This window comes from Mya arenaria, chromosome 2 (assembly GCF_026914265.1).
Source record: "Mya arenaria isolate MELC-2E11 chromosome 2, ASM2691426v1".
NCBI classification, from domain to species: domain Eukaryota; kingdom Metazoa; phylum Mollusca; class Bivalvia; order Myida; family Myidae; genus Mya; species Mya arenaria.
This window is the reverse complement of record NC_069123.1, coordinates 10117918-10134074: the sequence shown is the minus strand read 5'-3', so window position 1 is coordinate 10134074 and position 16157 is coordinate 10117918. Positions and strand designations below refer to the sequence as shown.

The 16157-nt window shown below is 34.1% G+C and overlaps 1 protein-coding gene across 4 annotated transcripts in view; it reads right to left on the bottom strand.

Annotated features, from left to right (window-relative positions):
• The window catches only part of LOC128208949 (disks large homolog 5-like), a 78722-nt gene that overhangs the window by 43678 nt on the left and 18887 nt on the right, over window positions 1-16157 (bottom strand). For 3 of the 4 annotated variants that reach the window (XM_052912698.1, XM_052912689.1, XM_052912708.1), the window contains exon 2: window positions 6310-6363. In XM_052912698.1, the coding sequence (XP_052768658.1) occupies window positions 6310-6363 (54 nt within the window). Of the gene's footprint in view, window positions 1-4938; window positions 5384-6309; window positions 6364-16157 lie in introns of those variants that run through there. The other variant, XM_052912716.1, reaches the window with a different exon arrangement.

Sequence of the window (16157 nt, the reverse complement as noted above, 5' to 3'; positions counted from 1 at the left end):
CTAAACTTTTGGCAGACTTTATAGGCTAAATAAAAGTCAAACCCAGTGCAGGTTTCAGGAAAGAAAAGTTATTGAAAAGTCAGTAGTCTTATGTTGGAAATAAAAGTCAGCCTCAATCATGGTTAGCAACCTGTATGCCCTGAAAGTAACCCAGATCAAAGCCCAATTGGTACACCTCAGCCATTATCTGGAGATGGCCGAGTTGATCAAAGCCTATTGAAGGGTGGGAATTACCATTCGGAACACCTCGGCCATTTTCCTTAACAATTTCAGTTGTATGCAGGTGCATCAGTAGAGGTAGTTGTAAAATTTTAAATGATAGTATTTATTAATTGAAGTGTTTTAACGTGTTTATTTTGTATTGCTAACACGTGTAAGTTTAAATGGATTGCCAGCGAAGTGTATAATTGCGTAAATAGAGATTAAGACTCCCAAGAGTAAAGTCATTCAGTTCAACAGCTAAATTGAAATTACTATGCAATCTACTTGCAGCTTACTTAAATGTAAAGATTTCTGACATTGTAAACCATCCATATACATCTGAGGTTGATTTCCATGGAAAATGGCCGAGGTGTTCCAAATGCCGAATGATATCTTCTTCCTTTTTCTGTAACAACTCAGATCGCTGTTTCAGTTTTCAAAGGTAACTCCGTTTAGCCAACTTAAGGTCCCAATTTCTCGAAACTTGTCTGACTATTTTTGGTTTGGTATAAATTGTGTATAGTGTTTACTTCTTTAATGGTTTTTCGACTACAATAAAGAATTATCTTTATGATATTCACAATAAACCATTTTTCATTTATCAAAATCCATTTTAAATATGAATTTTGGCTAATTGAAATAAGCTACTTAAGAAGTTTTGAGTAATTGGGGCCCGAGCTTGACACAGTTGCAACAAATCTTAGAAATTACAGACAGCATAACACACTTTCCGATGTACCTGTATATAAACTGTGGCCTACTTGCATTTTTTTCTAAGAAGATTCTTCAAAGAGAAAATATTTTTTCAACACTTTCTCTCACATCTCAACCACCAGGAGTAATGTATTAGTACTGTGAGTTCAAAGTTTTAATCAAATGCATGTCTAAATATAGCTTTTTTTAAGTAAAGAGAAATTTACCAAATATTTTTAATAGGAACTTTAAATATCAATATATCCAATAAAACTCATTTTTTATCAGAATAATATCAGGTTCAAAAAAACTTGTATTAAATACATCAGTGTTCGAAATTATATTTCATCCAATTATTCATGCAATTATTTTTTATTTATTTTTCGTACATAATTATTTCAGTTAAATCAGCATTAATTCGTCATTAAAACATTAACCTTGAAATTCAACTGTTTCAAAATGTTTCGTTATTTCGTGCTTATGGGGATGCACGGAGAGGCATTTCAGAGTCAAGTTTTCTGTCGTTTTCAATAAATATTAATTAAAATCTATAATCAATGTTTACTTACCTTATATTTAATTCCATGTACATTTCAACAACACTGTACAAAATCAGTTGGCAACTATCAGAAAATAATAGCCCTTTAAAAAAATATTCAGCCAATTATTTTTTGAATGCGATATACCTTAATTAATTATAATACAAACAAAAAAATGTACAAATACTATATAGGTCACAAAAGATATTTGCAAGAGCAATAAACAATGTATATGAGGTTTTACAAATAAACAGACAGAGGCAATAATAAGTATCTGGGTATTCAGTATGCCCAGGCAGAGTTACAAATGATTATGGGTCCGGTATGTCACATCGTGAATGGGCAATTTAGATAGTAAATGTCTCTCTTTTGTCATAAAACAATGATTACTGGCTTTTTGTAGCAAGTTTAGTGGCGACTTTTGTTATTATGTTTGTTTTTGGTCAATTTGGAGGCGTCATGTTCAGATTTAAATAATCTCAATTAGTCCCACGACCATTTAGGAGTGCCTTGATTATCTAGTGGTCTGCAAAATAATTCAATGACTTGGATAAAAACATCAAAAAAAAAAAAATCTGAAGAAAAAAAAAAACTGAAATAAATGAACACTACTTTCTTTTTGCAAATGAACTTAACATTTCAACTCTTTGAAGCATTATGAATTTTTTATGGCTTTTAACTTCAGTGAATTTTTTATTAAGTACACATCTACATAGCCTGTCTATCAACTTCACACATTGAAGAAACAGAACGCAACAGGAGAAGGAAAGTCACAATGATATAAAGATTTGCTACTTAGCAACTCTAGTCTGAACTCAGACTTGAGACTAGCTGTTCGTAATCATAGCCTTGAGCATCTCAACATGTACAACACTAAATTTATGGCAAATTTGAGACAAACTTTATATTATTATTTTGGATGAAAGTCATACCACAAAACACATGCATTGTGTCTTAAGACGTTTAATTCTATAAGCCACAACTCTTACATTTCCATTCGTTAATTTATCTTAATTACAACGAAACCTTCTTTTCTAAGGATCAATTACATTTATGTATGGAAAATGATCTTATGCCAAGTTTCATGTACATAATTTATGTCGACATGTTCCTTGTGTTTTAGTTTATAGTAAACATGTTTTCTATAAGCTTTATGATATATCATTAACTTTTATTAGAAATAATTGTTTGTTACAATTAAAAAAACACATTTTTCATTTTAAAAGCTCTGAAATACTTAAGAAAAACCTTCTTCTATGATATTTTACTGATAAATCAGCTATAATGTGAGGCAGCAGTGTATGTTCATTGCTGAGATGTTTACATTTAAAGTGAGAAGTATCCAATTTCATACAGAAGATATGAATATTGATAATATTTTATCAAAAGTGCTGAGTCATGCTCATCTCCATGAAGAGTACTTTATCAGATAAGGGAGATAACGCCAGCATGCCTGCAGGATCACATGACAATATCACATGACCTTATCAAGCTCATGTGGGGCCAACTCCATTGACCAAATTTCATTTTCACCAGCATCTGGCTTTTTTTTCTTGTTTTTATCAGTGAAAGCATTTTTTTCTAACAGATACTGGAGAGCAGACTCAGATATTTTGTAAACATGCATTTTGCATCAAAACACTGCATCCGAAATGCACTAAAAACACCTAAAATGCCTTTGAAACTGGACACAGAAGAATTTCAAGCTTAATGTGCAACTATCTGACAAGATATCTAAGGCAACATGGCAAATCTATCCATATTATAGAGTCAAACTATTTAAACAAGAGTGCCGCTGAGCAAAAGCCAATGCTGCTATGTTATTTTCAGTCGAAAAAGGGGCTCAACTCCACCAGTACTAAAGCCAGATTTAGAGACCTTGCCGTACATGTGTGTATTGCCTCTGGTTGCATGTGTACCAAGTTCCATTTGAATATCTTGCATTGGTTTTTGAGTAACAGTACCAAAAGTTCAAGTTCTTCAAAAGTTCTTCAAAATCAGACAAGCAATAGCAACACAACCAGTTAATACCCTGGATTTTTAGTGTCTTGATCAAGGATTGTAAGAGCACTTACACTACCAATGATTATCTTTTTTCTCCCTGTGCCAGACGACCTCTTCAACCATGCTTGTTAACCAACTGAAGCATGCCCCCCCAACACAAACGGGGCTTATCAGATCAGTTCTCAACACCTGTACCAGCTCAGATACAGGCAAGCAGAAACTCAAGCAAAACAGAAGCAAAGAAACAAGGTCTGTGACTGACTTAGGATGGTGCATGGAGATCATTTTAGTCCTTTTGTCAAGTCAGCAGTGAAATAGAGTTGCACTTACAAGATACAAGAATCTTTATTTAATGCTGCACTCTCACAGATTTACCATTTACAGATTCAACTTTTTTTATATTTTGTCTTGGAATGAGCAAATTTTTGCGTATTTAACTGCAAACCAGTGATATAAGACTGCTGACAAAAGATCAATTAGCAGATTTTGATATTTCCATTCAAAAATTAATGTTTTATGGCTAAAAGCCTTATTATATTACTAACGATGTAAGAAAAATGCATAAAACATCAATTTTTGAACTAAAATATGAAAATCTGCGATCTGATTTTTTGTCAGCAGTCTTATATATCACTGGTTTGCAGGTATTTACGCAAACAATTGCTCAATCAAAGACAAACAATTAATTTTTTTGTCAAAACGGTAAATCTGTGAGAGTGCAGCTTTAAAATTGGGTATTTTTTCAAACAAACATTAGCTCAATGAGCTATTTTCCGACATGTTTTGAGATCAAAACTTGATCCGTCTGATCTTAACTGTGAATGAATGAGACTGAAATGGGTCAATAAACGCTTTTAAGTTAGATGTAATTTTTATATGACTTCATGTACCCTTCAAAAAATAGTAACAAGAGCATCATGTGCAAATTTTGGCGCTCATATTTGCAAGTTATGACTGACACGAAAGATTTCTCCATACAGCCAATCTTGCCAACAACAATGATGACAGAAATGCAAACCCAAATTTCTGCAGAAATAAAAACAATACCTACAATATAATATTTTTGGACTGGTACAACGTTTTTTAAAAATGCAGACAGCTAACATTGAGTAACATAGACCTAGCTAGCTTTCTGAAGCCTGGGAGATGAGAAATAAATACAAGAATCAGGTTTAAATGAAATCGAAACTTGAATAACCATTACTCATGAAATTGACATAATGCACATTTGTATGAAATAGTATGTCTGAGTTGAATATATGTTTGTAATAAAAACATCATAAAAAAGAAACGTATGACACACGATTCACGTCTGTACCATGTGATAAGAGATGAAAAACACCTCTATCACGATTTTTTTAATACTTTAAATGATAATCTAACAAAGATTGTATAAAATCTCGGAGAAAATCTTGATATTTTAGCCAGATAAACTGCACAAAATAAATTCAACATTGAGTTTTTTCCATGGGAAATGAAATATAAAACTTTAAGAGCAAACCTGTTTTCCGTTGCGCATTAAATGCTGGTCCAGGTTTTGCGAATCTACTCGCCATGCCGACGAAATATAACAATGCCGTCAAAACACAAGAACTCTCTTATCCAGTAATCTGTATCGAAACAGTAGCATCTAAACAGTAGCAACGCAACACTTCAAACTGCAAACACAGCGTTAATGATGAGACTATTTATCTTTTTTCTTTGTCACGAAAAACTCAATATTCATGATACAGAAGCCTTAAAGCGCCGACGTTATGTCACAGTGCAACAAAACAGATCTGGTTCCGAAAAACACATTTCTTCCTAAATCCTGACAAATGCTCCAATAATTTATTTCTCTCTCTCTTATTTTACACACAATTATCCCCAGAAAGCGAGATACTGTAAAGTACTCCAATTTCAAGAGGCTGATAGTTTGTGACACTTTGTGTGTATCATACTTGACGTAAGTCCATTGATTACCAACAAACAACTAATCAGTGTCCATGACCAGCATCTCGTTTTTATCATCAAGCCGGATTTTAACAAGAATAAATTATCATGTTTGCATAGCACTTCAAATAACGCCTGTTTGTTTCAAATAGAACTCTTCATTTGAGAAGGATATAGAAAAAATCTCCAAGTAGCAAATGATAAAATAAATAAAAGGAACAAACGCTATCAGCTTAACTTTTTTTAACCGCAAAAATATCAAGGATAATAGGTTTTCTGAAAAGCACTGAAAATGCCAGACACAAAATTATGGCCAGGAAAAGCACTGACATTTCAATAAATGGGCTATCTCCAACCATTATTGAATTTCATTGTTCAAAACAGGAAAAAAGGCTAACAGATGAAGATGAAAACGGAAATAACGTTTTTGACAAGAAATGACAGCAGAGGATTAAGCACGTAGGTCGTCTACGGCCATACAAAACAGAGATTATAATAAAGACACACTCACACATACAAAAATATTCTGTAAAACAACGAAGTTGCAACATGTACAGACTAACATTTCATGAAATGAAAAACAAAATGGTAATAAAACTGTGCAAATCTTTTAGCGAAACTCATATATTACAGTGTTGTTTCTCTAACTAATATGGGGCTGAAATTGTGCCCTTTTAATTTACTACAAAATGTCATCATTTTCCTGTAAATTCCTTCATATATGTGTATTTGGCTACAGAATTCAAATAATCTTTTAATTAGTCCCATGTCCAGCAATGTTTCCATAATCATATGATTTTTTACAATATACAGAAGTGCGCTTTTCCACAATTCAAAGGTACCTGGCCCCACTCTAAAAAGGTGATAAAAAAACAAACACTGTGTAACATTTAGAATAATTTTTTACAAGTTAAAAGACCCTTTCATGAAATCGGCATACCTGAACTGTGAGATCTTCTAAGAACATCGTCCTCCGAATCTGATGTCCGCACATCTGAAAATACATAAAGAAAATATGTCGTTAATACACAAGCATAGAGTCCATAGATGTTCTGCAACCATGTGTATGCGAAAAAGCATGGAGGGCATAAAGTGGGCATTAAGATGTATGGTGAATCGCCCCAACCCCCCACCCCTAACCTCACCCTGTGACAATGGCAGGCAAGCAAGGTTTACAAAACCCATTGGTGGTTGTCTTAAACACTGTAAAGTTGTAAATCTCATGCATTTTATACAAGCTACACCTTTAATTTGACAGCAGAGATTTAAGCAAAGTTCCTGCCTCAAGGTTGGAATCCAAACAGCTGGAAAAAAAACTTTGACAGATTCTTTATTGGCAAAAATAGATATTCTAAGCAATGCACCAATCAATTGCAAAGGACTAGCAGTATAGCCTAACTGACTCTGGATCAGAGAGTCCATGGTTCGAACCCTAATCAGAGCTTCGTCAATGATCAGTACGGGTAATCACCTAATAATAATCATTGTAAAAGGTTCTTTTAATCAGAAGTACATAGCAGATTTTAAGACGGTACAGTGTTGGACCTGTAAAAGACCTTCAGAGCTGATGTTACGCACAAAGTCTCATCAATCTTACCATTACATATACAATTTTTTCAATGAGTTCTAAAACCTGACCTTTCAGTAGCTAAACCAAAAGGAAAAAGTAACACTATCAGTATACATTACAGTAACCAATTTAAAACCCTGAAATATCACTTACATGAGACATGAGTACCCATTACCCAATTTGTATAGCACTTAGAAGCCGAGCCCATCAACTTCTCCGAAATCACAACAAGAAGACAGAAATCAGGCACATGCCAAAACAACGGAGGTTCTGAACTTTCAATTAACCTTTCCAGCAGCTTCTATGCCAAAACCTACATCAAATATAATAGAGCACTCTTAATATCTATCACACACCTCGTTAGGTGTTTGTGAAAATAAAGTGTTTTTTTTAAGTCCTCAGTGCAGATTTTGTCTGCTTAGTGCTTGCTCATCCTTAAGCTGCACTCTCACAGATATACCAATTTTACGACTTGGATTTTCATGGATTTTTGTATAACTTGGCTCGTTCCAAGACAAAAAATAAAAAAGTTGTCAAAACGTTCAATCTGTGAGAGAAGAGCTTTAAAGGTTTCAGTTTGAGATTTCAAAACTCTTTTTTCGACATTTGTTGCCTGCAACAGAAATATTCTGTCATAGGGGAGACAATCAAATTCTGGACTCATATTCGATGCTTTGCCAAATTAAGAATAAATGTATGAAGTTTCCATTCTAATAAGGGCGAAATACAATTAGTATGATTTTGGTGATAAAAAACAAATAATAAATATAATAAAAGTATAAATTGGGTACAAAGTAAAACAAATAATAAATGTATAGTAATTAAGTTAAAACGAATAACATTTTGATAATGTTATTTGTTTGCACATAAATAAAGAATTTTTGAAATAACAAAAGCTTCTTTTGTTCTAAATAACTTAAAAGCTGCAATGCAAAATTATTTTAGTTTTGAAATTTGTCGAAATATTTGAATCAAAATATAATTTTTAATATTAATATGTAATATTTTTGCTAAAAAATGTCCAAAATTACTTTACTAGTCACTACATAAATCAAGTTTAAAGACTGCACATTTATCAAAAATAAATGTAAACTACCAACTTGACCTACCATCCTAAATCACACAGAAAAGTCAGACACACCTGTACATAAACCAACTGCGTAATCCTTGCTTAACCCTCAATTTTCGGTACATCAAAGCTAATACTTACTTTCATATATAAAAATTTATATCATAAAATTAGTCCACAACTTTGCAAAAAGTCACAAATTTGGCCATAAATTGATAAATTAGTCCACTTTTGACAGCCGTATAATCACAGTTAAAGTGACAGTACCTGGCTTGTTAAATAGAGCGAGTGTCTAACAACCGTTTCACGCCTCAGAAACTGTGGTTTTATCAAGATCGACACTGTCATATTATATTTACAAACAAATATGGGTTAAGGAGTGGACCGAGAAGCATTTACCTGTTTCAAAATGAGCTTAAGATAACTTAAAATAAATTAAATCCAAACAGAGAATTTTGTTAGCTTTCTAAAATTTTATGAATAAATTTTAGCTGTTTTTTTTTATTTCTTAAAAAAAATCAGGAACACAAATCCCCAGTTAACATGAATATATAACTTAATAAATATTTATTGAAAATAGGTATACATATTCTAATAATTATCTATGTTATAAAATTAATATAATTATACCTTAAATTATTTCACTTGAGCACTTAACGTTTTACAATTGAATATAAAGTTTTTCTGCCGTCCTTTCACATTTGGTACTGGACACAATCCACAAATATTAACTAACGAAATAAAGAGCTGGACACAATCCACAAATATTAACTAACGAAATAAAGAAACTGTGTTGATGCACAAGTATACCAGATCTGAAATAACCCCAGAAACAGCAAGATTTAAAAATAACTTTATTAAAAACTTGTCACAAGCTTTGAGGTAATACCTCCTTGCATCACTGTCACAATGATGTCGCAAATAGTTGAGGTAAACATTATGTAATCATCGAAAGGCTTACCTCATTTAAGAAAAAAATGTATTGGGCGCTTTCAAATTTCTTTTTTTCCGTTAGTATAGTTTAAACATATTTATTCAGTTCATATTTACAAAAATAAAAGTACAACAACAGTAAATTGAAATGGATTTATCGGGAAAACAAGCGTTGTTATTGCTTAGTCTATTCATTTCCGTGCAGAAGTGTTACAACCTTTACAACATCCACTAGTATAATAATAAATTATGTCCCTATGAGATGATATAAGGTTTTCATTAAAAGCACATATCTCTTGTAAGGCACTTTTTCTTGTTTAATAAATATATTCCTAAGAGATGACATGAGGTTTTCATTAAAAGCACGTACATCATTTTATCACAAATTCAAATACAGACTGAAAGATAATTAAAGCTGAAATTGCAGAAATATCAATTTAAATTGACTTTTGAAATATCTAGAGGAAAATCTAATGATAATAATGAAATATTTCTAAAGTTGACCTGGTCAATGTTTCCCTCTGTTTACACAATTGTTGCATAATGTATTAATAATGGTCACTGAGTGTTATTATATCGAGGTCAGGGACATTCAAAATTCCTTACTGTTGAGCCAGGAGTTCAAAACAGAGAAAGTTGTAATATAGTAGTTATATCAATATCATTTAAGTCAAAAGTATCTGTTCATTTAACTAAGGCATAAACAAAAAAAAGCTTTGTTTCGGGTAACCCAACCCTACCTAATAAAATACGCCAACCAAAGTATTTTTTTGGAAAAAAAATAAACAAATTTTTTTTTAAACATAAACTGTCATTAATTTTTTACAAAATAAAGCCCCATAACAACAGCAATATATGAGTGACATTTGGAAGAATTAGAGCTATTTGCGAGAAAATGATTTTGAAAAAGCATATTTGAATAAAAAAAGAAATAAAAAAGCGAAAAAATTCCCTACCAACCCCATCTACCAATTGTTGGAATGTTACCTTAAACAAATATTATTTTTTTTAGGCCTAATACAAAATTTGTCATCCAGACATCAGCACCGAAACTATAATTTAAAACAAATTACAACTTATCAGATACTTAATTATCAATAATGGACATAGTATATGCGTAGTCAGTTATCTTAGTTATATAACTTAATTACTAATTGGATCATTATTGCTGGTATCCATCCACCTGAGGGTATACATTCTTTTTCAAATCAACATATTAATTAAAGCTATGTCAATTCTTAGTGAAATTGTTACACTTACAGTTATATTAGGGCTGTCTTTCTATTAAGATAATAATTCGCCAGCTTAAAAAGTTTACATTTTTCCCCATTTTTGTGTAAAAATTCCATTTAGGGTTGTCCTTGTTTGTGACAACAAAAAAATCAATAAAAATCATACAAAAAAGATTGTCTATTATGATACAGCAATTCATTTAAACTAGATTTTATTTCAGAAAAAGAATTATTTGCGTTCATTCAAAATTCCCTTTTACTGGAAAATATCATCTTCCGCAGAGCACAGAGACTCAAAGTCAGTCCTTGTATAAAAAGGCCCTGTTTATGAACTCAAAAGAAGGCGATTACGCACCTAGATATCAACCTTATATTCCACATATCTGATAAAATTGTCCCTACTCATTTCAAACACTTATTATTAGATCGATATTCAAACTTATATTTACCCTTATTCAAGCTATGATAAAAATATATACATGTTTTAACACTTAAACTTATTCAGCCTTTCATGTCTTGCATCAAAATTTGTCTTGTGTATTTGGTTATATCATATTGAATTCAGAATGGGATTTTGAGCTATAAGTTCAAGTGACATTATACTTTATACCTGCCGTCCACTAGGCCCCCGAAGGGTTCCGAAAGCAGAATTTGCAAAATTGGGATGATTCGGCATGTCTTCGCAATGTTCTGGAACCCTTCTATGTCCTTCCTTAACACATCTGGCCAAATCAGGATCGAAAAAAGTTGGGCATCCACATTTTAAAAGTTTTAAAATTTGGACGCCGAAGGTTTTATTCAGGACGGCTTCGTGATCTTCGAAAAACCATCGGGAACCATTCGCTACATTCGGGAACCCATCGCCATTAACTCGGCATCTTCGGAAAGCCTTCTGCGAGGCATCCTAATCTTTTAGCCATACATTCCTTCAATTCAGAATCATTAAAGATCTGGAAGTCTGACATGAAGCCCATGCCCCCAGGTCACACCAGATAACTTTTAGTTTGCATCGACTAACGCCAGAAGGATTATGCTAAAGAAGCCATTGTAATTGTGATACAAACTTTCCGAACCCGGTGGCTTCTTGATTTCCACATGTTTGCCATTGAGGGCACCAAGAGTATGAGGCATGTTCCACCTTCTCTTAAATTGGGCCGCCACTTCACGTTAGGCCTCTGGAGTATTGGGAATGGCCAGAACGGCATCCTTATACTCCTGAAGCAGAGCAGTAAACACTTCTGGGGCGAAATGGCATAGACTTTCCACAGTAACACTGAAGTAATATGCCAAGGAGGTGTACGTGTCCCCAGATGCCATGTACCTCAGCGTCATTGCAAGCTTTAGGCTAGCAGGAATGGCATTACGGAACCTAGTGTCCTTTTTCTGAATGCGAGGCATTAGATGCTGGAGTATGACGTCAAAGATTGTTGGCGTGATCCTTAAATACTGTTTGAAGGATCTTCATCTCGGAGTTCTTGCATCAATGTATTGTACGGTCCGTACTGAAGCCTCCTGTTGTCAGGGGTGGACCCACCATCGATGATGTCTTCTTCTTCTCTGTCTCAAAAACAATGCCTTGGCAAGCATGGCATCCACTTCAGCTTGGATTTGAAGTACAAAGTGAAGGCCTCAAACATCCATGCCCCATGGTGTCCCACTAGCAACTGATAACAAAATAGTAGTTCGGCATTGTTTATATACCCAGACTTTCAACTCCTCAACATTTCAGCATTCTATCGCCAACGATTCGGCATGATCTGCAATGTTACCGCAACCATTCAGCACGATCAGGAAACATTTGGGAGCCGATTCCGGAACTGTCGTTATTCTTCGGCATCCCATTCGGCTGCTTCGGGCAGGTTTTGGCGTTTATACCACATCCTTTCGTATGCTGCTCCGTGAATACATGCCGAACGGGCCCGACTGATCCCGAAACTAGCAAAATTTTATCAACCACCCTTCTGCAAAGCATCGGGGCTGTAGTGGATGGCAGCTATAGGGCAGAAGAAAAAAATATTTCCACAAACCTAACTTACCTTTTTTTTTCTCCTGACCCTATATGTTGTTTTTTTTCCATTTGTAATTCCCTAAAAAATGTGCATTTTTAATCTAACATGTTAAAATTTGACCATATTAGCTTTTTAAATTTCTACAATAGTGATACAGTTTGGTTTGGTAAGAATCCTGGTTTTCTTCCAAAAAAAATGGATAACTGTCCTTAGCAAATATTCTGAACATAAGCATTTAACTTTCAAAAGTTCATGAAATGAGCATATTTTTTTCTCACGAGATTTTGAGTTTACAACATTGTACTCTATTTGTTTACCACTTCTTCAACCAATCCAAAAAGGTTAAACAACACCGATAGTGTGAGAAAATCAAACAAACGATGAAGGTAATTGTTATAATTACACTCTATCAGTCCCGATTTGTTGAGAATTTATTGGGAATACAGACATACTCTTGGCGAAACTAAGATACTTTACCCCTTTCATTAAGAAGTGCAGCAGGTTCAAAAGGAATATGGAACATTTAAAGGTATGCCATCCATAAGTTTGATGCATAGATGTGCAGTAGTCCATTGTAGATATAAATTATTACCAGGTAACATTTTTCTCTATGTTATACCATACATGTGATAACGTCCCGGACGTCCGGGATTGTCCCGGAAATCGTATCTCTGTCACGGAGTCACGGAGGGTGCATGTTTGTCCCGGAAAGTCATAAAAAAAAAAACGAAAAAAAAAATCTCGAAATCGGAATCGATTATCCTATTTTACCAATGTAAGTCAGCTATTTTGCCTGTCCGGGACACTGGTCGTAAAACACAGGACATGTTGACACTAATCCGTTAATTGGTACGTGTGTCGTCGAGGTCATCGTCAATCACCCGATAATTGATCTATCGGCCTATTGTTGTGCTTAACGAGTGGGGGAGGGTTCTTGTATACAAATTCATTGTTTTCATATGGATTTGTTTGGTCTTATGAATGATAGCTTTAAATTGATGAATTGATATTTTTCACACATTTTACTGACAAACGAGCATGAAGGTAAGTTCAAAGAAAGTGACAAAATGAGTAAAAAAAACAAAATTAAAACACGGAAAACATCCCATATTCCTTTCAAATTTCAAAGTCGATACATCGTTATACTTTAAACAACTTACGCGTTCATAAGGAATTTTAGTGTTTTGACATTTTTTTCCGAACTATCGTGTGTATTTTTACGCCGAAATAAAACTGACGATATGGGGTTTACAGGTGGTTATATAGAATGCTTTAATCACGTGACCATGGTAAGTCACGTGATCGCTTTATACAGCCGATTGTTGACACGTCTCTATCAAAATTATATGCATCTCCAAACGGAAAAAAGCTCATCGACTGGAAAATCTTTTTTATCGTCTGGAAAATATTGTGTGTCATAAATTGCAAACGTTTTAAATGTGATGAAAAAATAAATATTTTGTAACGCATGATCTCAAAAGCGCGGGAAAACAGGTGCCCGTATAGTTGTTTATTTCCTGTTTTGATGAAACCGAAAGTAGACTGCATATCCTCCTGGTTAGCACTTCTTTTAAAGCCTGGGAAAATATCTGGTGGTTTTATTTTTTCAAGAAAATGCAGAAAAAAAACAACCATGTCAAGTAAAAAATACGTCTTGGCAGTCAAAATAGGTACATTTTCCCGACGTTAAAAACGACTAAAATAGCCCCAGATATGCTCTAGAATGCACCACAGACGTTCCCCATTTAAAAAAAAATCAGGGGGGGCATGCCCCCGGACCCCCCTAGTGTGCGTTGACATAACGACGAGTGTCCCGGAATCGACCAAAGAAATTATCACATGTATGGTTATACATATTGATTAACTGTTATATTTTTTTTGGATGGATTACATTTTGTAAAAACACCATAATAATGCACCAGTCAATTGTAACCAAGGCCCCCCAAGGTCCAGGGGGTATACCGGGAATAGCGGGAAAATGGGCCCTTTCTTTTTTCCTTCCAGGTGGCCCCGCAGTGGCTGTTGAATGCAGTGGTTTTGTCTTCGCGCCAAAAATAGCGGGGATTGGGCCTTACCTAGGGTCCCTGGGGTGTGGGGGCATTTGGCGGGGATTTTACCAGCAGTTTGTCTCCGCAGGGAGGGGATTTTAACCGGCTTGGCTGGGGGGGTGGGGGCCGTGACCACAATTGACTGGTGCATAATGCTACTATTATATGATATATTAAAGGGAGGTTACAGAACAAAATTTTACTATGATTATACGACAATTTTGTTTATTGGTTTCTTTAATAATTTAATGTCTAAATAAATAAGCTCTCAGTAAAAAATTGGCATTTAAAAGGTAGTACTTGGAAAATGGTGTACTCAGTACTGGTTTAACCCAGGAAATTTGTATCCCCTGTATCAATGCTTTACACTGAGCGCGTTAAAGAACCAAGAGGTCTCTTCTCAAAGAGCTACGGTAGCACACTAGGATCTCTTGTATCTGACTCTGTTTCTTGAAGTCTTCCAATGTCTGGATTTGACTGCGAATTTCTGTCACTTCTATCTCATGTCACTTATGGCTTTAAACACAATTTAGGTCGTGATGTTGTCACGGCGGGGTCAAGCCATAATACAGCCAATGGGTGCAGACTGACCTTTATAAACCCAAATAAACAAAACAGCATTTTTTTTATATCAATGATGGATGAATTACCTTAAAAAGATACCAAAATGAAATTATAGGCTTTTAAAAGTAAGTGGTAGAGAACATTGCACTTTATCTACAGAAAAGATGGCACAAAGAACAAAACAATCAGCTATCAAATCTAAAGTACTTCGTTTCACAAGAACTTTGTTTGAATTAATATTAATTATCATCTCAGCATGCTTTATGCATTCAAGCTTCAGTTCAAGAAGTAAGGCAAGTTTTGCTTTCCAGTTTTCACGAACATAATAAAATCAACAGGAACTTTTTTTAATTGATAATTAAATAATGATTATCTCAGCACGGCTGTTATATAATAATAAACTATAGTGCAATGGGGGATATCCTTAATCTTGGGGGGTAGGCATTATGGTACCTATTTTTAAACGGGGGAATCCAGACGAAACCCGCAGAAAACTATCTTGGCATTACGCTTATACACATAATTGCAAAAAATATACTCAACTCTATTGTTTATGCATTTACGCTTTAGTACATGAAGTAAGGCAACAAAGTTTTGTTTTCCAGTTTTTGCTGACATAATATAATCAACAGGAACTTTGTCATCTCAAGAAGTACGGCAAGGTGTTTTCCAGGTTTCCTAGCATGATATCATCATGAATGTTTTAAGATTTGTCAAAGAGGCGCTTAATAGAATATTCTTACTGAAACAAGAAAAGACGGCGTTAAAGGGAAGCGGTCAAGGTCAGACAATTAAGTAAGGCAAGTTTTTGTTTTGTTTTCCAGGTTTCCGCACATTATATAACCATGTATGTTGTAAGTTGTCAAAAAAGCGCTTAGAATATTCTTACGGAAACAAGAAAAGACGGCATTAAAGGGAAGCTGTCAATGTCAGACTATTGACAAAATTATTGTGAGTGAAATGTGAACAAAATGCTTATAACCAAGATCTAAAAAAGAAAACTTTTGGTTCGGGTACCTGACCCAGCCTACAAAATTGGCACTGACCCTACCGTTTTTATATTCAGTAAGTAAAAAAAATATATAAAAATATATAAAAAAAATAATATATATATATTTTATTTTTAATTATGTGTTTTAAAATGTAGTTTAAAACATTTAAAGCTATATATTTTTTGGCCCAAAATTAAACATCATCGAATTTTCAAAGAGCTCTTATAACTACGGTTCAACATTAAATATATCGACTCTCAGTTTATAGCGCACCCGTCTAGCGTTGAATGTATGATTAGCCCTTCAAAAGTAAGTAACTGATAATGAAAATGAGTTTGTAATACTATATTTTGCCGAAAAGCATTACTAAC